Source organism: Oncorhynchus masou, chromosome 19 (assembly GCF_036934945.1).
Source record: "Oncorhynchus masou masou isolate Uvic2021 chromosome 19, UVic_Omas_1.1, whole genome shotgun sequence".
NCBI lineage: Eukaryota > Metazoa > Chordata > Actinopteri > Salmoniformes > Salmonidae > Oncorhynchus > Oncorhynchus masou.
The window spans coordinates 38721917-38747311 of record NC_088230.1 but is presented as its reverse complement, the minus strand read 5'-3'; the positions used below and the strand labels follow the sequence as shown (position 1 = coordinate 38747311).

Sequence of the window (25395 nt, the reverse complement as noted above, 5' to 3'; positions counted from 1 at the left end):
CATGTATCTGGTACTGGTACTTCCTGTATATAGCTCCACATTGATCTGGTACTGGTCCCTGTACTTCTGGTACTGGTATTCCTGTATATAGCTCCACATGGATCTGGTACTTCCTGTATATAGCTCCACATGGATCTGGTACTGGTTTTTCCTGTATATAGCTCCACGTGGATCTGGTACTCCCTGTATATAGCACCACATTGATCTGGTACTGGTACTTCCACGTTGATCTGGTATATATATCCACATTGATCTGGTACTGGTACTCCCTGTATATAGCTCCACATTGATCTGGTACTGGAACTCCCTGTATATAGCTCCACATGTATCTGGTACTGGTACTTCATGTATATAGCTCCACATTGATCTGGTACTTCCTGTATATAGCTCCACATGGATCTGGTACATCCTGTATATAGCTCCACATTGATCTGGCACTGGTACTTCCTGTATATAGCTCCACATTGATCTGGTACTCCCTGTATATAGCTCCACATGGATCTGGTACTGGTACTTCCTGTATATAGCTCCACATTGAGCTGGTACTTCTCCTAGCTCCACATATCTGGTACTGGTACTTCCTGTATATAGCTCCACATGGATCTGGTACTGTATATAGCTCCACATTGATCTGGTACTTCTGTGTAGCTCCACATGCATCTGGTACTGGGACTTCCTGCATATAGCTCCACATGGATCTGGTACTTCCTGTATATAGCTCCACATGGATCTGGTACTTCCTGTGTAGCTCCACATTGATCTGGTACTGTGTATTTGATCTGGCACTGGTATAGCTCCACATTGATCTGGTACTGGTCTTTCCTGTATATAGCTCCACATTGATCTGGTACTTCCTGTATATAGCTCCACATTGATCTGGTACTTCTGGTACTTCCTGTATATAGCTCGTATAGCTCCACATTGATCTGGTACTGGTATAGCTCCACATTGATCTGGCACTGGTACTTCCTGTATATAGCTCCACATTGATCTGGTACTGTGTCTTTCTGGTACTGGTATATAGCTCCACATTGATCTGGTACTTCCTGTATATAGCTCCACATTGATCTGGTACTGGTACTCCACATTGATCTGGTACTGGTATTTCCTGTATATAGCTCCACATTGATATGGTACTGGTACTTCCTGTATATAGCTCCACATTGATCTGGTACTTCCTGTATATAGCTCCACATTGATCTGGCACTGGTACTTCCTGTATATAGCTCCACATTGATCTGGTACTTCCTGTGTAGCTCCACATTGATCTGGTACTGGTATTTCCTGTATATAGCTCCACATTGATCTGGTACTTCCTGTATACAGCTCCACATGGATCTGGTACTGGTATTTCCTGTATATAGCTCCACATGGATCTGGTACTTCCTGTATATAGCTCCACATTGATCTGGTACTGGTACTTCCTGTATATAACTCCACATGGATCTGGTACTGGTACTTCCTGTATATAGCTCCACATGGATCTGGTACTGGTACTTCCTGTATATAGCTCCATTCTTGTGTATTTTATTCCGTGCTAGTTACCATTTTATTTTTCATAGCTAGCATTTCCCTGTAAAGTCGACACCTGTTGTATTCAGTGATCAATACAAATTGAACACAGATTAATGAATGACAGTGCACATGGGGAAATAGTGTTTTTGTGATCAAATTAAAAACAGCCTCCACAAAAGAGAGTAAACATTCTTTCTAGTTGAAGGCGGTGACAAGTCCGGTGTCCTTGATTCACATTAGTGCCAAAGATTGACGAGTGACTGAAGTGGCCGCCCTGGGAGCTGTGTGGGAGAGTGACTGAAGTGGCCGCCCTGGGAGCTGTGTGGGAGAGTGACTGAAGTGGCCGCCCTGGGAGCTGTGTGGGAGAGTGACTGAAGTGGCCGCCCTGGGAGCTGTGTGGGAGAGTGACTGAAGTGGCCGCCCTGGGAGCTGTGTGGGAGAGTGACTAAAGTGACCGCCTGGGAGCTGTGTGGGAGAGTGACTGAAGTGACCGCCTGGGAGCTGTGTGGGAGAGCCGGCATCTCAGCTCAATCAGACGGCTCAACTGAAAGAAAGCCAATATTCTGCATGTATGAAAAGGAGATTCATGTCAAATTAAATGTCCATTAGTCTCATGTGGGATTCTCGTCTTGTCAAATTTGTGTAGACTAAAATAAAAAGCCAGTCGTAATAGTTAATCGTTTTTTTCCCCCGGGACATTGACTCGTTTTCTCCATATTTTTAGTCAGGAAAAATAGGTCCCTGCTGAGTATTTTCATCATAGTTATTGACAAAATGAACACTGTTAGAAACAACCAAGAGAGCAGCAATAAGTACCACAATACAATACCATTAATTAATAGCAGGTTTGGGGTCAATTCTATTTCAATTCAGGAAATACAATGAAATTCCAATTCTCTTCCATGCTTTTCAATTAAGAAAATGTGGAATTGGAATTTGGTTCCGTGGTTGCCATGGCACCGTAAGGTAGCCTCGTCGAACTCTGTAAATATTGTTCATATCTTTAAGTGTCTTTTGTTCCATTTTGTAATACTTTGTGTGTAATTTTGGCTGCTCTCGGGTTTGATCACCATATCCCATGGTCTTGACTCTCAAGAGTTTCTGAGTCATGACGACAAGTATTTAGGCTTGTGAGCTAGCCAGGCTGGCTCTTCAGATTCAATTAAAGTGGCTTTTTGTTTAATCTGTTTGGAAGTATTACACCAGGGACAGCAGGCAGTGTCCAGAGGAAGGTCAGGGACAGCAGGCAGTGTCCAGAGGAAGGTCAGGGACAGCAGGCAGTGTCCAGAGGAAGGTCAGGGACAGCAGGCAGTGTCCAGAGGAAGGTCAGGGACAGCAGGCAGTGTCCAGAGGAAGGTCAGGGACAGCAGGCAGTGTCCAGAGGAAGGTCAGGGACAACAGGCAGCGTCCAGAGGAAGGTCAGGGACAGCAGGCAGCGTCCAGAGGAAGGTCAGGGACAGCAGGCTGCGTCCAGAGGAAGGTCAGGGACAGCAGGCTGCGTCCAGAGGAAGGTCAGGGACAGCAGGCTGCGTCCAGAGGAAGGTCAGGGACAGCAGGCTGCGTCCAGAGGAAGGTCAGGGACAGCAGGCTGTGTCCAGAGGAAGGTCAGGGACAGCAGGCTGCGTCCAAAGGAAGGTCAGGGACAGAAGGCTGACGTTCAAAGGAAGGTCAGGGACAGCAGGCTGCGTCCAGAGGAAGGTCAGGGACAGCAGGCTGCGCAGTGGAAGGTCAGGGACAGCAGGCTGCGTCAGAGGAAGGTCAGGGACAGCAGGCTGCGTCCAGAGGAAGGTCAGGGACAGCAGGCTGCGTCAGAGGAAGGTCAGGGACAGCAGGCAGTGTCCAGAGGAAGGTCAGGGACAGCAGGCTGTGTCCAGAGGGAAGGTCAGGGACAGCAGGCTGTGTCCAGAGGAAGGTCCAACAGGAGGCTGTGTCCAGAGGAAGGTCAGGGACAGCAGGCAGTGTCCAGAGGAAGGTCAGGGACAGCAGGCTGTGTCCAGAGGAAGGTCAGGGACAGCAGGCTGTGTCCAGAGGAAGGTCAGGGACAGCAGGCTGTGTCCAGAGGAAGGTCAGGGACAGCAGGCTGTGTCTGGGCATTCTGAGAAGGCTCTAATGGAAGGACTGGACATTCAGAGAACCACTCCAAATGGGTGGCTGGACATTTTCTGCAGCAGTGGCATCACCCAGGAGGATGCTACACTCATGGAAATGAAGGACCAGCAGCAGAAAAGTGACCACCACGTATTGGCAGTGGTTAGAGCCTTCCCTGAACAGTTCCCTGACATTCAGAGAAGAGGCTCTATGGAGTGACTGGACATTCAGAAGAGGCTCTATGGAGTGACTGGACATTCAGAGAAGAGGCTCTATGGAGTGACTGGACATTCAGAGAAGAGGCTCTATGGAGTGACTGGACATTCTGAGAAGAGGCTCTAATGGAGTGACTGGGTATTCAGAGAAGAGGCTCTTATGGAGTGACTGGGTATTCAGAGAAGAGGCTCTAATGGAGTGACTGGACATTCTGAGAAGAGGCTCTAATGGAGTGACTGGACATTCAGAGAAGAGGCTCTAATGGAGTGACTGGACATTCAGAGAAGAGGCTCTAATGGAGTGACTGGGCATTCTGAGAAGAGGCTCTAATGGAGTGACTGGACATTCAGAGAAGAGGCTCTAATGGAGTGACTGGACATTCTAAGAAGAGGCTCTAATGGAGTGACTGGACATTCAGAGAAGCAGGTGTTCAAGAGCTCCCCGGGACAGTTTTTTTATAGAGTCTTCATTTCTCCTCGACTGTCCCATCGATGACCCCTCCCCTGAACCAACACGACCTTTCCCGCCCAAACTGGCTCAGCCTCATCCCAAGCCCACTGAGACGGGCAATCTTCAGCCTGCTATATACTATTGTGTGTTAATGATTAGAGACATTTATTTAAAGAGGACCCCCAACAGAAATACATTTTCAAACTTTTTTTTGTTGTCATCCTCGATTTTAAATGCATTATCCACATGTGGTTGTATTGTGTTTAAATAATATTATAGAGTGAGAGATTTGGTTCACTTTCTGAATTGACTATAATTTAAATAGAATTGAGCCTAACCCCTGGATAAATTGCATCATAAGATACCTGCATGATGACAGAGAAGTAGACCATGTCGTCCACGTTGCCGTGGCTAGCCAGCAGGTCATAGATGGTCGTTCGGTTGTTATAGAGACACTCCTTGTGTTTGGAACTACTGAGGAACTTCCGGAACTCATCACGCTTCTCCTGGAACACCCCATGATTCCCCTCGTCTGATTGGAGAAGCCCCAGGCGGTTCAGGTAGAGCTCAGTCAGCCAGGTGACCAGTAAGGTGATCTGGGTCTTCTCACTCTGTTTCAAATTATCAATCAAACTTTGGTTTGCAAGCAGGGGTAACATAATCAAAAATACAGTCCATAGTCCATTCAAAATAGTTAAATCATACAAAAAAATATATATATATTTTAGTTACAAGTTACCTTAGATCACACAAAATTAGTCTCTGTCCCAAATGAGAGCCCATTCCCTATATAGCACACTACTTTTGACCAGGGCCCAGAGGGTGCCATTTTGGACCGACTAAATCACCAAAAAACATCCTACCTGCTTCAGGTTGTTGAGTTTCTTCAGAAGGAACTCTTTCAGAGCTTCTTCCTGTTTCGCCTCGATGAACTTCAACGCAATCTCCTCAAAGTAGTTCTGGGTCAGAGCGTAGCACTTCGCGCTCTCCAGGTAACGCTTGTCCTGGAAGCAGTGTTCTGCCTCTTTAGCCAGGACCATGTCCATGCACTCTGGTCGGTCCCGGCAGTACTCTTTAGCCAGGTCAAACTTGTTCATGCTCATGTACATCTGCCACACATCCCTGGCTTCTCTCTGGATGTGGTATCTGGATTGAGAGAGAAAAACCCTGGACTGTTGTACTTGTCTTTCACACTTTCACATGTCTTTTGTTTCTAGCACTGATTCCACAGATCGTGTTGAACAGGGTTTAACGAGCAACAGCAGATCTAGTATGATTCTACAGATAACGGTTGAACAGGGTTTAACTAGCAACAGCAGATCTAGTATGATTCCACAGATCGTGGCTGAACAGGGTTTAACGAGCAACAGCAGATCTAGTATGATTCTACAGATAACGGTTGAACAGGGTTTAACTAGCAACAGCAGATCTAGTATGATTCTACAGATAGTGGTTGAACAGGGTTTACTGAGCAACAGCAGATCTAGTATGATTCTACAGATAGTGGTTGAACAGGGTTTAACGAGCAATGGATCTAGTATGATTCCACAGATAGCGGTTGAACAGGGTTTAATGAGCAACAGCAGATCTAGTATGATTCTACAGATAGTGGTTGAGCATCTGCTTAACGTTGCAAAAAAGATCTAGTATGATTCTACAGATGTGGTTGAACAGGGTTTAACCAACAGCAGATCTAGTATGATTCTACAGATAACGGTTGAATAGGGCCTACTGAGCAACAGCAGATCTAGTATGATTATACAGATAGTGGTTGAACAGAGTTTAACTAGCAACAACAGATCTAGTATGAACAGATAGTGGTTGAACAACTAGCAACAGCAGATCTAGTATGATTCTACAGATAGTGGTTGAACAGGGTTTAAAGAGCAACAGCAGATCTAGTATGATTCCACAGATAACGGTTGAACAGGGTGTTTAACGGACAAATCTAGTATGACAAAAATCAGCAGTTTAACGCCACAGATAAGACTGTTTGAGACTCGGGTTGAATGGGGTTTAACGAGCAACACGCAACCAGAATTTCCTGGGTTCAAAAACCAGATCTAGTATGATTCCACAGATAGCGGTTGAACAGGGTTTATCCAAATCAACAGCAGATCTAGTATGATTCCACAGATAGTGGTTGAACCTTTAACGAGCAACAGCAGATCTAGTATGATTCCACAGATAGTGGTTGAGCTTTTAACGGACAACAGAGATCTATATGATTCCACAGATAGTGGTTGATACGGAGACTTGATTAGCAACAGCAGATTGTATGATTCCACAGATAGCGGTTGAACAGGGTTTATTTAACCAATGGCTGCGGTGTGGTTTCTACTGATCCTAGTTGAATGCACTGATTGTAAGTAAGTCTCTCTGAGTCGGAGCATCTGCTAAGTTGCCTAAAAAAAACAAATAAAACTGTAAAAGGAACCTAAAGACGGCCTTCTCAGTGTAGATCCACACCAGGCCTCCTGCCGGGTCCTTGATCATCTTCTTCAGAGTGCCGAACTTATCAGAGAACACATCCTCGTACACCACCTGTCAATCAATCAATCAATCGCATACATCAAAATGAGTGTATTCATAAAGAGAGCCTAGTCAAAAGTGCATAGGGAATAGGGTGTCATATACATATATACACACACAACATACATACATATATAAACAGCAGTTGCCACTAAGACTGTTTGAGACTCGTTGATGAATCAACGCTTGGGCGGAAACACGCGGCCCAGAATTTCCTGTTGGGAAAACCACTCCTTTTTCCCGGGGTTAAATATATTTGTATCCAAATCCGGTTTTAAACTTCTTCACAACAGTATCTCGGACCTGCCTGGTGTGTTCCTTGTTCTTCATGATGCTCTCTGCGCTTTTAACGGACCTCTGAGACTATCACAGTGCAGGTGCATTTATACGGAGACTTGATTACACACAGGTGTATTGTATTTATCATGTATGTATGCATGCATGTCACAGTTATTTAACCCCGGGGGTGGGGTGGTTTTGAACAGGAAATTCTGGTTCATTTTGTTAGTGGGTTTCCGCATTCAACCCGGTCTCAACAGTTTTAGTGGCAACTGCTGATTTTGTATTTGCCCAAAATGACACCCTATTCCCTATGCATACATGCATGCAAGATGATAAATACAATCCACCTGTGTGTAATCAAGTATACATATATACACACACACATACATACATAAACAGCATGGCGTGAAATGGAACTGTTCAAATCTCGCTTAATGAATCAACGCTTAGGGTGGGGGGGGGGACAGGCGGCCCGTCGGGGTGGGGTGGGAGGGGACAGGGCCCGTAAAAAATTGGGAGGGGACAGGCAGCCCGTCTCGGGGTGGGGTGGGAGGGGACAGGCAGCCCGTCTCGGGGTGGGGGGGGACAGGGACAGGTAGGTCTACATTTACTGCAGCATAGCCTACGCTGATATAAAGAACAAAACGTCTAATTTACATCTCCATCTGGATTTTGGTGATCACCTTGTTTTTTTTATATTGTAAAGATTAAATATATATCTCTTAATTGCAGCTGCAGCCTAAAAAATAAAAAAAACAGCCAATCAGTCAAATATCGTTGCTTTTAAATCAGTGCACTCTGTCGCAGTCTCTCTCTCCCTCCATCAACTCCATTCAAAATTGCAACTAAAATAGATCTTAGAAAAATAAAATAGATCCTGTTCTAGATTGAGATAAATGTCCGAGCCAACCTCTGTCAGGTAAATACATTCAATGCAGTATTAGCCTTAAATTTAGCTAATTAAATGATGCGTTATGTATAATATGCTTCTGACAGCCTCTGGCGATACGCAAAGTACCTACCCTGGGGCCCCTCCTTAAAAAAAAGGCTTGCGAGTCCCGTCCCAAAAGCTAGACTAGAATAGATTGCTGGACATAGTTGTTTGTTTTTTTTTTTTGTTTTTTTTTGGGGGGGGCATGCTCTTGTTTTCTGAATGTTAAATACAGCAGCCTATAATACTGAGGGGTAGTTTGAAAGGAGGGCGAACTCACGATGGCGATGGGCTACTTCCTGAAGAGAAGTGAAAGCCTTCTGCGTCTATTTCTAGTCCTGTATTATTCAAAGGGTGTCATTAGAATGATGACGAGAAGAACAACATAATTGTATTTAATATGGTTAAAATATCAGAGTTGGGCCACCTATGTGAACGCAGCTTAAGTGCTTTTATTGTAGCCCGGCCAGGGCCCCCACACTAACCCGGCCCGGGCCCCCCACAGTAGCCCGCCCGGGCCCCCCACAGTAGCCCGCCCGGGCCCCCCACAGTAGCCCGCCCGGGCCCCCACAGTAGCCCGCCCGGGCCCCCACAGTAGCCCATGGCCCCCACAGTAGCCCGTCATGGCCCCCACAGTAGCCCGTCATGGCCCCCACAGTAACCCCCACAGTCCGGGCCCCCACAGTAGCCCGTCATGGCCCCCACAGTAGCCCGTCATGGCCCCCACAGTAACCCGTCATGGCCCCCACAGTAACCCGTCATGGCCCCCACAGCGTGCGTGTACCTACCTGCCCGTTGAGGGTGCAGATGGCTTTGACGCGGTCAGGGAGGAGGAGTAGAAAGTGGAACTGAGTCAACACGATGGAGATGGGCTTGTTGAAACTGAAGTCTATGTCTGGGGTGTAGTCCCACACCTGATGGGGGGGTCAAATAAACACCTGATGGGGGGGTCAAATAAACACCTGATGGGGGGGTCAAATAAACACCTGATGGGGGGGTAAAATAAACAGAGACAGAGACACAGAGCGAGAGAGAGACAGAGACACAGAGCGAGACAGACAGAGACACAGAGCGAGACAGACAGAGACACAGAGCGAGACAGACAGAGACACAGAGCGAGACAGACAGAGACACAGAGCGAGACAGACAGAGACACAGAGCGAGACAGACAGAGACACAGAGCGAGCGAGACAGAGACACAGAGCGAGCGAGACAGAGACACAGAGCGAGCGAGACAGAGACACAGAGCGAGCGAGACAGAGACACAGAGCGAGCGAGACAGAGACACAGAGCGAGCGAGACAGAGACACAGAGCGAGCGAGACAGAGACACAGAGCGAGCGAGACAGAGACACAGAGCGAGCGAGACAGAGACACAGAGCGAGCGAGACAGAGACACAGAGCGAGACAGAGACACAGAGCGAGCAGAGACACAGAGCAGCCAGAGACACAGAGCGAGCCAGAGACACAGAGCGAGCCAGAGACACAGAGCGAGCCAGAGACACAGAGCGAGCCAGACGAGACACAGAGCGAGCAAGACAGAGACACAGAGCGAGCAAGACAGAGACACAGAGCGAGCAAGACAGAGACACAGAGCGAGCAAGACAGAGACACAGAGCGAGCAAGACAGAGACACAGAGCGAGCAAGACAGAGACACAGAGCGAGCAAGACAGAGACACAGAGCGAGCAAGACAGAGACACAGAGCGAGCAGACAGAGACACAGAGCGAGCAGACAGAGACACAGAGCGAGCCAGAGACACAGAGCGAGCCAGAGACACAGAGCGAGCAGACAGAGACACAGAGCGAGCGACAGAGACAGAGCGAGCCAGACAGAGACACAGAGCGAGCGAGAGAGACACAGAGCGAGCGAGAGAGACACAGAGCGAGCGAGAGAGACACAGAGCGAGCGAGACAGAGACACAGAGCGAGCGAGACAGAGACACAGAGCGAGCGAGACAGAGACACAGAGCGAGCGAGACAGAGACACAGAGCGAGCGAGACAGAGACACAGAGCGAGCGAGACAGAGACACAGAGCGAGCGAGACAGAGACACAGAGCGAGCGAGACAGAGACACAGAGCGAGCGAGACAGAGACACAGAGCGAGCAAGACAGAGACACAGAGCGAGACGAGACAGAGACACAGAGCGAGACAGACAGAGACACAGAGCGAGCAGACAGAGACACAGAGCGAGCGAGACAGAGACACAGAGCGAGCAAGACAGAGACACAGAGCGAGACAGACAGAGACACAGAGCGAGCAAGACAGAGACACAGAGCGAGCAAGACAGAGACACAGAGCGAGCAAGACAGAGACACAGAGCGAGCAAGACAGAGACACAGAGCGAGCAAGACAGAGACACAGAGCGAGCAAGACAGAGACACAGAGCGAGCAAGACAGAGACACAGAGCGAGCAAGACAGAGACACAGAGCGAGCAAGACAGAGACACAGAGCGAGCAAGACAGACACAGAGCGAGACAAGACAGAGACACAGAGCGAGACAAGACAGAGACACAGAGCGAGACAAGACAGAGACACAGAGCGAGACAAGACAGAGACACAGAGCGAGCCAGAGACACAGAGCGAGCCAGAGACACAGAGCGAGACAAGACAGAGACACAGAGCGAGACAGAGAGGGAGAATGATAAGTGCAGCAGAAATATGAATTTCTAGAATACAATAGAAATATTTTGAAAGACAAGTAACAAATAGACCCATATCACCTGTGGAGAGTTTACCACTACAGTACATGATAAATACAACACATCCAACCTTAAAGTATACTAGCCTAAATATATTATAAAAACAGTACCTGCACATCACTGAGCAGCGAGTCCAACTTGACGTAGTCCAGCTGACCGTAGAGAACTCCGTTACCCATCATCCATGCGAAGGCCTTGGGGCACGACCTGAGCTTGGGGGTGTAGAAGGTGATCTCACTGTAGCCCATATTAAACGGAAACTCCTGGAAGCTGGGCAGAAGCTCCTAGTAGTAGACATAGCACATTATAAAGACATGTTCACAAGACATAAAGGGTTCATAGACGGTTATAACAAGTTAGAAAGTATGCTCATTGGCTCTGACTAAAAGTAGTGGACTATATAGGGAATTAGGGTCCATTTTCCAACACGGCCCTGTTGTTTTAAAAGGCTGTTTTAACAGACCTGGTTCTGTGAGAAGATGGAGCTGAAGCCTTGCTGCTCGGACCCCTCTGCCACACGACCTACGAACTGGAACAAACGCTTCCTGGTGGTGGCGATGATGAAGACTTTAGACTCGGGACCTCGTTCCACCTCTATACAGCACACAGGAACAGGCCTCCCGTCCTCCTCCAGGGAGTGGACCTGCGTTTCAATAGCACACATTAGTCGGCATAATAAAAAGGATTCGTTTTGCAAAAGGACTTTCAAACACGATAACTGAAAGCTGTTAAAAGCTTTCAGCCTGCGGATTAGTATAGTTCAAATTCAATCAAAAAAATTTTTTTTTTTAAATTATGTATTAACAGCATTTGTTATTTTTGGTCAAAAAGTTGTAACCTTCTCAAGGATTGGTCTTTATTTTTACTATTTTCTACATTGTTAATGAATTTCACATATGGAATTTGATTATATTCTATAGTTTTATACTGGTTCAAATTCAATGGTCAAAAAATAAAAAAACCAGGCAAGTCTGTATTAACAGCATTTGTTATTTTTGGTCAAAAAGTTGGTACACACCTACATGCAAGGATTGGTACTTTGTCCAATTGGGGAATAATAGTGACGACATCAAAACTGTCTTTATTTTTACTATTTTTTGGTTGAGGTCAGGTACATTGTAGAATAATAACTAGGCTACACTGTTATCCAACAGTCTTCCTTTCCACATCAACACTGAAATAACACATATCCTCTGGAGAGGTAAGAGACGTAACTCTAATGAACTTATCCTCTGTACAGAGGTCTTCCTTTCCTGTGGCGGTCCTCATGAGAGACAGGTAACAACACACAAAAAAAAACTCTAATGAGCTTATCCTCTGCAGCAGAGGTCTTCCTTTCCTGTAAAACAAATCAAAACTATATCCTCTAGATTCTACGGTCCTCATGAGAGACAGTAGCCCTCTGCAGCAGAGGTCTTCCTTTGTCGGTCCTCATGACAGTTAACTCTAATGACTTTCCTCTGCACTCTTGGCATTCTCTCAACCAGCATCATGAGGGTGGTCACCGGCACCAGAGGTCTTCCTTTCCTGTTTCATGAGAGACAGTTAACTTAATGAACTTATCCTTGCACCAGAGGTCTTCCTTTCCTGTGGCGGTCCTCATTTAACTCTAATGAACTTATCCTCTGCAAGAGGTCTTCCTTTCCTGTGTTAAGAACAAATTATCTCTGTATTTTCCTGTGGCGGTCCTCAATTAACTCTAATGAACTTATCCTCTGCAGCAGAGGTCTGGGAACAGTTAACTCTAATGGCAGTTAACAGTGCTTATCCTCTGCTGTTCAGAGAGACAGTTAACTCTAATGAACTTATCCTCTGTAGCAGAGGTCTTCCTTTCCTGTGGCGGTCCTCAGAGATTTGTTATCCTTGTCAGAGGTCTTCCTTTCCTGTGGCGGTCCTCATGAGAGACAGTTAACTCTAATGAACTTATCCTCTGCACCAGAGGTTCCTTTCCTGTGGCGGTTCATGAGAGACAGTTAACTCTAATGAACTCCAACACGGTCCTCATGAGAGACCACTTATCCTCTGGCTACCTCTGAATGCTTTTTTCCAAGAGACAGTCTCTAATGAACTTATCCTCTGGAGAGGTCTTCCTTCCATGAGAGACAAAAATGAACTTTCCTCCTTCACTTAACTCTAATGCGGACCATCCTCTGCAGCAGAGGTCTTCATCCCAAACACTTATCTCTATCTCAATTTGGTTGAGAGACAGTTAACTCTAATGTGATTTCCTTTCCTGTGGCGGTCCTCATGAGAGACAGTTAACTCTAATGAACTTATCCTCTGCAAATCTTCCTTTCCTGTGGCGGTCCTCATGAGAGACAGTTAACTCTATCTTATCTCTGCAGTAAAGACAGTTAACTCTAATGAACTTATCCTCTGCAGGTCTTCCTTTCCTGTGGCGGTCCTCATGAGAGACAGTTAACTCTAATGAACTTATCCTCTGCAGCAGAGGTCTTCCTTTCCTGTGGCGGTCCTCATGAGAGACAGTTAACTCTAATGAACTTATCCTCTGCAGCAGAGGTCTTCCTTTCCTGTGGCGGTCCTCATGAGAGTTTCATCATAGCGCTTGATGGTTTTTGCGACTGGATTGACTGACAATAATGATGGCCTGTTGTTTCTCTTTGTTTATTTGAGCTGTTCTTGCCATAATATGGACTTGGTCTTTTACCAAATAGGGCTCTCTTCTGTATACCAACCCTACCTTGGCAAAACACAACTGATTGGCTCAAACGCTTTAAGGAAAGAAATTCCAGAAAATGTACTTTTAACAATGCACACCTGTTAATTCAAAATAAAATCAAATTTCATTTGTCACATACACATGGTTAGCAGATGTTAATGCGAGTGTAGTGAAATGCTTGTGCTTCTAGTTCCGACAATGCAGTAATAACCAACAAGTAATCTAACTAACAATTCTTAAACTACTGTCTTATACACAGTGTAAGGGGATAAAGAATATGTACATAAGGATATATGAATGAGTGATGGTACAGAGCAGCATAGGCAAGATACAGTAGATGGTATCGAGTACAGTATATACATATGAGATGAGTATGTAAACAAAGTGGCATAGTTAAAGTGGCTAGTGATACGTGTATTACATAAGGATGCAGTTGATGATATAGAGTACAGTATATACGTATGCATATGAGATGAATAATGTAGGGTAAGTAACATTATATAAGGTAGCATTGTTTAAAGTGGCTAGTGATATATTTACATCATTTCCCATCAATTCCCATTATTAAAGTGGCTGGAGTTGAGTCAGTGTGTTGGCAGCAGCCACTCAATGTTAGTGGTGGCTGTTTAACAGTCTGATGGCCTTGAGATAGAAGCTGTTTTTCAGTCTCTCGGTCCCAGCTTTGATGCACCTGTACTGACCTCGCCTTCTGGATGATAGCGGGGTGAACAGGCAGTGGCTCGGGTGGTTGATGTCCTTGATGATCTTTATGGCCTTCCTGTAACATCGGGTGGTGTAGGTGTCCTGGAGGGCAGGTAGTTTGCCCCCGGTGATGCATTGTGCAGACCTCACTACCCTCTGAAGAGCCTTACGGTTGAGGGCGGAGCAGTTGCCGTACCAGGCGGTGATACAGCCTGCCAGGATGCTCTCGATTGTGCATCTGTAGAAGTTTGTGAGTGCTTTTGGTGACAAGCCGAATTTTTTCAGCCTCCTGAGGTTGAAGAGGCACTGCTGCGCCTTCTTCACGATGCTGTCTGTGTGAGTGGACCAATTCAGTTTGTCTGTGATGTGTATGCCGAGGAACTTAACTTACTACCCTCTCCACTACTGTTCCATCTATGTGGATAGGGGGGTGTTCCCTCTGCTGTTTCCTGAAGTCCACAATCATCTCCTTAGTTTTGTTGACGTTGAGTGTGAGGTTATTTTTCCTGACACCACACTCCGAGGGCCCTAATTGAAATGCATTCCAGGTGACTACTTCATGCAACTGGTTGAGAGAATGCCAAGAGTGTGCAAAGCTGTCATCAAGGCAAAGGCTGGCTACTTTGAAGAATCTCAGATATAAAATATATTTTTAATTGTTTCACACTTTTTATGTTTCTACATGATTAGATGTGTTATTTCATAGTGTTGATGTCTTCACTATTATTCTACAATGTAGAAAAGAGTAAAAATAAAGAAAAACCCTGGAATGAGTAGGTGTGTCTAAACATTTGACTGGTCCTGTACATGAAGATACACAGTACAATGTCATATGTTTATAGTCAGATCCTACCACTGACCTGTTTGAAGTACTGGTCGGGGTTGGTGTTAAACAGGCTTCCCTCTGAAGCGGAGATCTCAGCCTCGAAGATAATTCCCTGGCTGGTTCCCACGAGGATGGGCCCAGTGTTGGTCTCTGTCCTCAGCAGCTTGTTCCAGCCTACACTCTCTATGAGGTGTCCTCTCCAGCGGGACAGAGACCTCACCTTCTGGGTGTTTCTGTTCAGATACAGACACTCGCTGGTACTGAGAGAAATCACCAGGTGGGACCCTGCAGGGAAGGAGAGGGGAGAGCAGTATTCACAACTGGTACTGACAGATCACCAGGAGAGACCCTGCAGGGAAGGAGGGGGAGACCAGTATTACAACTGGTAACAGACAGATCACCAGGTGGGACCCTGCAGGGAAGGAGAGGGAGACCAGTGTTACAACTGGTACGGACAGATCACCAGGTGGGACCCTGCAGGGAAGGAGAGGGGAGACCAGTATTACAACTGGTACGGACAGATCACCAGGAGAGACCCTGCAGGGAAGGAGAGGGGAGACCAGTATTACAACTGGTACGGACAGATCACCAGGAGGACCCTGCAGGGAAGGAGAGGGAGACCAGTATTACAACTGGTACGGACAGATCACCAGGTGGGACCCTGCAGGGAAGGAGAGGGGAGACCAGTATTACAACTGGTACGGACAAATCACCAGGTGGGACCCTGCAGGGAAGGAGAGGGAGACCAGTGTTACAACTGGTACGGACAGATCACCAGGTGGGACCCTGCAGGGAAGGAGAGGGGAGACCAGTGTTATTACAACTGGGGAAGGAGAGGAGACCAGTACGGACAGATCACCAGGAGAGACCCTGCAGGGAAGGAGAGGGGAGACCAGTATTACAATTGGTACGGACAGATGTAACACTATGTGGTAAACAGCAATAACACACAGATATGAAACCCTCTTTCCTGGTTGGAAAGGTGCTTATATCAGTGGTTTACTGTCACGTCATAACCTCTATCTACCTGTCTGTTAAGATGTCTGTTGAAATAGAGGTTATGACGTGACAATTACAGGCAATCTCAACTCTGTGCGTTACAGGGAAGACATCCTCCTCCCTCATGTGGTACCCTTTGACAATGCAACCAGCCATACTGCTCGTTCTGTGCGTGATTTCCTGCAAGACAGGAATGTCAATGTTCTGCCATGGCCAGGAAAGAGCCCGGATCTCAATCCCAATGAGCACGTCTGGGACCTGTTGGATCAGAGGGTGAGGGCTAGGGCCATTCCCCCCAGAAATGTCAGGGAACTTGCAGGTGCCTTGGTGGAAGAGTGGGGTAACATCTCACAGCAAGAACTGGCACATCTGGTGCAGTCCATGAGGAGGAGATGCACTGCAGTACTTAATGCAGCTGGTGGCCACACCAGATACTGACTGTTACTTTTGATTTCGATCCCCCCCCCCCCCTTTGTTCAGGGAGACATTATTCAATTTCTGTTTGTCACATGTCTGTGGAACTTGTTCAGTTTATGTCAGTTGTGGAAATATTTGTATGAACATATCAAGATTCAACATGTTAAGTTTGCTGAAAATAAACGCAGTTGACAGTGAGAGGAAGTTTCTTTTTATGCTGAGTTTATATCACTTCGCTAGCTAGCTATGTTGAACTTAAAACAACTGTTATCCAAAGTTAGCATATGTCTTAGTTGTAAACCAAATGCATTTAGCATTGATCAAATAGGAGGGCAGGCAATTTCCCTTTCAGTTGTCAAAACGTGGGACAAGCATTAGTGTTAGCGTTAGCGTTAGCATTAGCATTAGCAGGCAAGCTGCAGAAGGGGAGGGCAGGCGACTATTACCCATCTTTATCAGTGAAATTTTGATGGCCAACGACAAGCAGCAACAACAAAAAAAGGTTTGAGAGGGTTTATCTACTGTTCCCTGGTTAGATTTTTAGCTCATCTCGCTAACATTAGTTGTTGATGTGCATAAGCAGGACGGACGGACAGACGGAGAGAGACTACCTTTTCATGGTTGTTTGATCAATAGGAAAGCAAAGTTCACAACTGTAAGACGACTCCCTTGATATTTATATACAGTATTTGCAGACATCCATTCAGGTGTATTTTGTGGCTTTTGGCAAATACTTTCTAATGATCTAAAGTCGCACTGTTGCTACTGCCTGGGAATACTGTGCAGGTTCTCACCTGTGGGGTCCAGGAAGAGCTCCCGGTTCTCACCTGTGGGGTCCAGGAAGAGCTCCCTGGTTCTCACCTGTGGGGTCCAGGAAGAGCTCCCCCATTCTCACCTGTGGGGTCCAGGAAGAGCTCCCTGGTTCTCACCTGTGGGGTCCAGGAAGAGCTCCCTGGTTCTCACCTGTGGGGTCCAGAAAGAGCTCCCCGGTTCTCACCTGTGGGGTCCAGGAAGAGCTCCCCCGTTCTCACCTGTGGGGTCCAGGAAGAGCTCCCCCGTTCTCACCTGTGGGGTCCAGAAAGAGCTCCCTGGTTCTCACCTGTGGGGTCCAGGAAGAGCTCCCCCGTTCTCACCTGTGGGGTCCAGGAAGAGCTCCCTGGTTCTCACCTGTGGGGTCCAGAAAGAGCTCCCTGGTTCTCACCTGTGGGGTCCAGGAAGAGCTCCCTGGTTCTCACCTGTGGGGTCCAGGAAGAGCTCCCTGGTTCTCACCTGTGGGGTCCAGGAAGAGCTCCCTGGTTCTCACCTGTGGGGTCCAGAAAGAGCTCCCTGGTTCTCACCTGTGGGGTCCAGGAAGAGCTCCCTGGTTCTCACCTGTGGGGTCCAGGAAGAGCTCCCTGGTTCTCACCTGTGGGGTCCAGGAAGAGCTCTCTGGTTCTCACCTGTGGGGTCCAGGAAGAGCTCCCCGTTCTCACCTGTGGGGTCCAGGAAGAGCTCCCCCGTTCTCACCTGTGGGGTCCAGGAAGAGCTCCCCCGTTCTCACCTGTGGGGTCCAGGAAGAGCTCCCCCGTTCTCACCTGTGGGGTCCAGGAAGAGCTCCCTGGTTCTCACCTGTGGGGTCCAGGAAGAGCTCTCTGGTTCTCACCTGTGGGGTCCAGGAAGAGCTCCCTGGTTCTCACCTGTGGGGTCCAGGAAGAGCTCCCTGGTTCTCACCTGTGGGGTCCAGGAAGAGCTTGTGTACTCTGCTGTCCTCCTTCCTTCCCAGTTCTACCTGGTTGGGCCGGTCTGGCTTGGCAAGGTCAATCCTGGAACAACACACAGGACAAATCTTAATAAACTCCTTTATAAAGTCATGTTCACTCATCTTAGACACCAATACACTCACAGCTATTTCAGAAGATATTTTAAAGACATTAAATATCATCCTTACATCAATAAACAATTATACATTATCACCCTGAATGACTGGCATGATCAACACTCAATCCATCATTTAGCCTTTAATCCCATCATTTAGAAATCACATCAAGATACAAACTGCACCCTTCACACATTCTGCTCGTTTTACACAGAGTGGAATGGACAGGCATGGCTGACAGGGCGATTCACAAGACCATGATAACGCTGGATCACTAGAGGGTGTTGCAGATAAAAAAAGAGTCCCCTACCTCAGGAGAGTGTCCTTCCCTAAACTCATGCATAGCTGATTGTTGCACACAGCAAAGTGGTTGATCTTCTCTGGGGGTGAGAAATCAATCCTCTGTTTGTTGAATATCGGCTTCTCCTCCTCCAGTCTCACATTCACGAACCCTACGACAAATCATTAATCACGTATGTCAATCATCATCGTTGCCAACATACTCGATTCCATATGATCAAATCGGTATCAAGTTAGCTAAACATTATACAGATAAAGATTTATATTAGCTATATGAAAGTAATTCGGTGCACAGATTCAACCATAATGATGGTCCCAACTAGCCTTATCATAAACAAAACCCGATCGAGAGGCCCGTAGCCTTGCCCCAGTACCGGAGTGTGTCATGCCGATGTTGGCAGCAGACAGGCGGCTACTGTGTTGCACAGGGTGCCTGCTGTTCAGCGAGTCCTCGTATTCATCCAGGATAGAAGACATTGCAAAATGTAAGGGTGGTCTAAAGCAGAGAAAACCTAACTAATGGCTAACTTCTAATACAATGTCAAATCATACGACGGCATGACTGTGCTAGCTAGCTATTTTACAATCGGCACAAAACAGATTCGGTTTCCTGCGTCTCGTGAGAAATGTTTCAGAAATAGATGAGTAACCCAAAAATAAAGAAAACTGTATAATCTCATCCATTTAAAAACTATCGAAACATGCTTATTTGGTGAAGCTTCCTGAAAATATACAAATGCCCAATAAGGGAGGGCCAGTTTTGGGTCAGGTGATCCACGGATATCATCATGTGATCAGGACACTTGTAGTTCCGATGTCTGACACGAGGATGCGCACTTTGTCCAATTTTCAAAAATGGGCTGCCGTCTATTTATGGTGAATCTAAATTGAATTCGCTGCAAAAATCATATAAGAAAAAAATGAATACATCATTGCACTTTATAACCCTTGAACCCAATTGTCAACCGGCTGGTAGAGCATGTTTTGACAATGGATTTTGAAGTGGATATGAAGAAAATATTATGTTGTATTTGATTGGTCAACTCCCCCATCCCTCCTGTATCAATTGACAGTATTTGTATCATTTTAGGTTACTGCAGTTAGATGTTGTGGCGCTTTACCCACATAGAGGGCTGTAAAGAAACTCCAAGTCAGTCACCGAAGATATTGGATTAAAACCAGGAATTCCGTTTGTGGGGGATTCATATTGCATCATTCGTGGTACTAGAGACTGTGAAGAGTAGGAATATGAAAATAAATTGTTAAAATGCAACAACAAAAAAAGGCTAAAAAGCAATGATTTTGTAGAACTGTGCTCAACCAGGCAGTTAATATGAACAACAACAAAAACGTTTGGTAGACACAGACTAGGGTATGTCATTATTCTTTGTTATCTAATACATATTTGAATTAAAAATATGATTAAAAAAATTTGACACTATATTAGACAACATAAATTGGTTAAAAAACATTTCACGACCCAAGTACTTTTTGTAATATTGTTGAATTGAGTAAAAATGCTATACAAATTGCCATTCTAATATGGCATTGCTGTTATGACCCTCTTTTGACTTCTCAACCGCCTGTTATCAAGTAAAACAAAACAAAAAAACATAGTTTTTGTTGTTGTTAGCAATAGGAATTTAAAAATATTTTTTCCCAAAAGTTTTTCAAGAAGAGACAGTTAAAGGGATACCAATTGTCCGTTTTAAAATTTTATAACAAATAAATAAAAAATGATAACAATAGTAAGTTGTGAAAATGCACAACTGCAAATCTTTTATTGTACTTTTGGTTCATTGCACAATATATTTCCCTGTAAACTTTATTCTTGTAATGTCCTTATCTTTTGTATTATTACCTTAATTCTTTCAAAACATATGTGAAGTAGCCCACATCTCAAAATAGCAATATAAGAACTCAACCAACCACCCAACGTTCTTTGTCAGACGGTATCAGGGATTGGGGAAACTTTGATGGGGGTGGGAGCCACAAAATAAAAGAATATATATTCTTTGTCAACCATCTCACAATTTCCAAGGAACCAAATGCGCTGGCTGGGGAGTCAGATGGTCATTGTTTCATCTCAGCTGGGTGTCAGTTCACACCTTGTCTTCATCTGCGTTTAGCGGGGGGCGGGGCTATGCAAATCACAACCTGTCTGAGCGGAAAAGTTCCCTCAAAACCAAGTCGCATCACACCTTCACCTTGTCTTCATCTGCGTTTAGCGGGGGGCGGGGCTATGCAAATCACAACCTGTCTGAGCGGAAAAGTTCCCTCAAAACCAAGTCGCATCACACCTTCATTCACAACCATCAAAGTGACGATAGAGGACACATTGCTGTCCAGGATCATACAGAAACCAAAACTGTTCCAGAGAATCGCACATCGAAATAAGACTCATCATTTCTGCACCGGGAAGTTACTATTCTTCACTTTGAGTTGTTGGACATGCCACCTCAAATGGATTATTATTGTTTAGAATCCCGCGTCCCCTCTTCATGCGGACTGATGAGCCAAGAGGCCGGGTTGGAGAGGGAGCCAGCGCCGGGGTTGGAGAGAGAGCCAGCGGCTATCAGCTGTATGCTGGTGGGGGACGGGGCGGTGGGCAAGACAAGCATGATAGTCAGTTATACCACAAATGGATACCCCACGGAATACAAACAGACCGGCTTTGATGTCTTTTCTGGTGAGTACCTTTCAATTACCCCAAATAAAAAATAAAAACGTTGTAGCCTAAGTTTATAAACGTATATTAGCATCATTTATAACAATTGACTAGCTTAATGTATCGTTGGCTACTAGGTTATTGCACTGTAAATTGTAATCGTTTATGGAATACGCAAACTATGTACAAACTTATAAAATAATTGAATTCTTGTGTTTTCTTCAACAGGTCAAGTCCAAGTAGAAGGAGCCCCAGTTCGAATACAACTATTGGACACAGCTGGACAGGTATAACCATCAAACTCTTTTTTGTATATATATAAGAATATGACATCATCCGTAATGAATAGGTTATTCTTGAATCTCATTGGTCCGATTTTAATGACAACGGTTTGAAACATGTTGGAATGAAACAGCCCGTGTGCATTGTAGAATCAGTCACAAATGTGACAAACAGATTTAGTGACAGGAAACCATCAGTTGTCTACAGTGTAGCAGCAGTAGATTGGAGTGTTAAATTCTAAAGGCCACTACATGTCATACCGTGTGTGTCATCGTCTCTCTCTGACACGGTGTCCATTGTTGTTGTTCAGACCCCCAGACAGCATTCACATTCACACACTGTGCTGAATCAGCTATCCTGACCCCTCTCTCTCTCTCTTCTCTCTCTCTCTATCCTGACCCCTCTCTCTCCTCTCTCTCTATCCTGACCCCTCTCTCTCTCTCCTCTCTCTCTATCCTGACCCCTCTCTCTCCTCTCTCTCTATCCTGACCCCTCTCTCTCCTCTCTCTCTATCCTGACCCCTCTCTCTCTCTTCTCTCTCTATCCTGACCCCTCTCTCTCCTCTCTCTCTATCCTGACCTCTCTCTCTCTCCTCTCTCTCTATCCTGACCCCTCTCTCTCTCCTCTCTCTCTACCTTGACATTTCCAGGAGGTGTGTGATGAATTCCGCTCACTCTCCTACTCCCACACGGACGTCTTCCTGCTCTGCTTCAGTGTGGTCAACCCCACCTCCTTCCACAATGTCACCAAAAAGTGGATCCCCGAGATCCGAGCCTGCAACCCCTCAGCTCCCATCATCCTCGTGGGCACCCAGTCCGACCTCCTGCTGGACGTCAACGTCCTGATCAACCTGGACCGTTGCCGGGTCAAACCGGTGCTGACCAATCGGGCGCAGAGCGTGGCGGTGAAGATCAGAGCGGTGGACTATGTTGAGTGTTCTTCGTTGACGCAGAAGAACTTAAAAGAGGCGTTCGACGCGGCCATCTTTGCTGCCATCAAACACAAGGCCAGGAAGGAGAAGAAGAGGCGGTTGTCGGAAAGACGCACGAAGGCCTTCTCTAAATGCAGCTGGAAGAAGTTCTTCTGTTTTATCTGAGATACAGACCCCATTGGTCACGGACAGAAAGATTATTATTTATTAACTTATGAAGAATTTGTAAGAGCTGGAACTTTAGGTTTATCCAGCAGTGCTGAATGAACTGAGCTCTAATGGACCTATAAAACGGGTTAGTTCTCTCCTGGTCTGGAGACAGTAGTATAGATACCGAGGCTCGCTTTGCCAATAGTCTGTGGTTGGGTGTCTGGTCTGCTCTGAGCAGGCTCTCTCTCTCTCTCTCCTTAACTCTTTCTCTGTGGATTGAGTTTGCTTTGATTAGTGATTTACATTGATCAGAACAAAAGCAGGGCACATTAGCATGCCTGATTGTTCAGGTTGACAGATAGTCACTATCCAAAAGTCTGCTAAGTACGCCAACAAGGTTTTAGGTAACCATGTAAGAAGCGAAAGAATAGAGAGAATATTAAAACCATGTACATCACAAGCATCCTGTCAGTGGGACAAGGCCGTCATGTAAATGTTATGAACTCATTTGCATGGTCTGGATTGGTGCCCATTCCAACCTGAGATTTTACTCCCCCTGACTCTGTGTGGTAGTACCGTGTAGCTCAGTTGGTAGAGCGTGGCGCTTGCACCGCCAGGGTTGTGAGTTGGATTCCCAAGGGGGACCAGTGAGGTGTGAGTGGGTTGAGAGAGAGCGAGAGAGAGAGAGAGAGAGAGAGAGAGAGAGACAGAGCGAGAGAGAGAGAGAGAGAGAGAGAGAAGACAGTTGTCGGTTGTTAGCCTTTTCTCCCTTGTGTTCTGTGCTGCCGAGCCACACAGACCCAGACCTATTCATACGCAACACTGTATGTAGGCTGGAGTCACAGCGCTAGGCTAGGCGCTAACGTCTTCACTGTGTGTGAACTGGGAATGGCTCACAGGCCTATGTGTTGATTATAGTATGAGGCTTTGATGTAATGAGTGGTCTGTATCAACACGAGCCTGTGACAAGGTGTAGAGTAGTAAGGAGACTTACACTGCCCCAGTCCCCAGCCCAGCCACCCCAGGGATTGACACTCCTGTCTCTGGGACCTCATCTGTCTCTGGGACCTCATTTGTCTCTGGAACCTCATTTGTCTCTGGGACCTCATTTGTCTATGGGACCTCATTTGTCTCTGGGACCTCATTTGTCTCTGGGACCTCATTTGTCTCTGGGACCTCATTTGTCTCTGGGACCTCATTTGTCTCTGGGACCTCATTTGTCTCTGGGACCTCATTTGCTTCTTTATTTGTTTGTTTACACTAGACACCCCAGCCAGTAAAACAAAAAAGCCTAACCCAGCCACCCGCCAGTGAATAAAACACTCCTGTCTGTCTCTGATTCTCTGTTAGTTGATGCTGATCACACTACCGTGTCTATCTCCAGACGAATCAGCCTGCCCAATCTATAGGATACAATGTGTACATTATAGGAGGCTTAGTAGAACCTGCTTGAATGTTAACGCTCAGTTTAAAAAGCTTGCGTGCCCGGCTGGTTCTGTGTTGTTTTGTAAAGTGATGTTATTGCCAGACCGATGGTTGGTGACAGTCAGTCCCAGCTGGTTTATAGATATGAGGGTTGGTACCCAGGCTAGATGAGGGTTGGTACCCAGGCTATATTCTTTTTATACTTCTTGTGGAAGAGTGAATGTAAATTTGAAATCTATTTCTGTTTGTTTAAAACAGTTCATTCAACTTTTATTTTTTTTCGTCTGCAATTTTACAGATCTGTGAACAAGTTTCTATTTTTGTGAAAATTGTATATTTTCGTCACTAATCTCAAAACCAAACCCTCTGTCACTCGTGTCTACTTTTTCATGCTGTGTTTGAATGAAGTGTTGGAAATCAATTCTGGAGAAGAAAAAAAAAATCAATGTAATATTTTTTTTGTCAAAATGTATCGCTGCTACATTTGAATAAAATAACACATGTATATTGACGTTTTGTGATTCCAGAGACTTCTGTAACCGCGTCTAGCACGACTAAGAATGTAAGTAAAAGGCCTGTTTAGGAAGAGCACTACTGGAGCCTGATTGGCGTTTAGTATTGTTCTCTATGGGGGTTCTGAGTATTCTGTGGAAACTCCCCAGGTACCTGATATCATATACCGGGACCATCACATTACCTTGAGATGTGGTAATAGGTGCCCACAGGAACTGTCTGCTGAGGGAAGGGGGTTAGATGGTAAATGCTGGGTGGAATCCACATGGAGAATTGATCTTGTAGCACAGCTATGGCATGCTGGGAAGGCTACAGGAAGGCAGGGGTATTTTTTAAAAAAAACATGTTTTATTGATTTATTTAACCAGGAAGGGCTCATTGGGATTTAAAATCTATTTTTCAAGAGCATCCTGGCCAAGATAGGCAGCACCAAGTCATTCCAAAAATTACAGACCAACAACATGAAAAAACTACAAGTAATCTAGTAAAAACCATAGAATTCACAAGAGTATAACAAAATCATAAAACAGCTAATTAAAAATATTGACAGGTCAGGGAATCAGTCTCAATATCCTTCATTCGTGATTTAAAAACACCAATCGGGACAAGTTCTTCCAGTTTAAAAGTATTTTGTAAGGCTTTCCAAGACGATGGCGCAGAGCACATAAAAGCCCTTTTACCAAATTCAGTTCAGACATTTGGAAAAGTTAACAGGATAAAGTCCAGCGAACGAAGAGAGGATCCACTACATTTCTGAACAATAAAAATGCCCAAATAAAAAGGTAGTAAACACAAAATGGCTTTGTAAATAAAAGTATACCAGTGACTGAGCCTTCGAGTGACTAGAGAAGGCCAGCCAACCCTGGTATACAAAGTATATCAGTGACTGAGCCTACGACTAGAGAAGGCCAGCCAACCCTGGTATACAAA

The 25395-nt window shown here is 45.8% G+C and overlaps 2 protein-coding genes across 2 annotated transcripts in view; one reads left to right on the top strand and one right to left on the bottom strand.

Annotated features, from left to right (window-relative positions):
* The window catches only part of LOC135506255 (vacuolar protein sorting-associated protein 18 homolog), a 28339-nt gene extending 9075 nt beyond the window's left edge, over positions 1-19264 (bottom strand). Inside the window, exons 1-10 of the mRNA XM_064925777.1 lie at positions 18871-19264; positions 18507-18648; positions 18052-18143; positions 14960-15210; positions 11181-11360; positions 10828-11001; positions 8803-8928; positions 6707-6813; positions 5133-5415; positions 4635-4880 (exon numbers count right to left, since the gene is read on the bottom strand). Of these exons, the coding sequence (XP_064781849.1) occupies positions 4635-4880; positions 5133-5415; positions 6707-6813; positions 8803-8928; positions 10828-11001; positions 11181-11360; positions 14960-15210; positions 18052-18143; positions 18507-18648; positions 18871-18973 (1704 nt within the window). The 5' untranslated portion in view covers positions 18974-19264. The remainder of the gene's footprint in view (positions 1-4634; positions 4881-5132; positions 5416-6706; positions 6814-8802; positions 8929-10827; positions 11002-11180; positions 11361-14959; positions 15211-18051; positions 18144-18506; positions 18649-18870) is intronic.
* Positions 19265-20793: 1529 nt separating this feature from the next.
* LOC135506254 (rho-related GTP-binding protein RhoV-like) lies at positions 20794-24463 on the top strand. The gene is made up of 3 exons (XM_064925776.1): positions 20794-21185; positions 21393-21451; positions 22096-24463. Exons 1-3 carry the CDS (start codon positions 20948-20950, stop codon positions 22540-22542), a joined length of 744 nt encoding a protein of 247 aa, XP_064781848.1. The 5' UTR covers positions 20794-20947; the 3' UTR covers positions 22543-24463.
* The last annotated feature ends 932 nt before the right edge of the window (positions 24464-25395 follow it).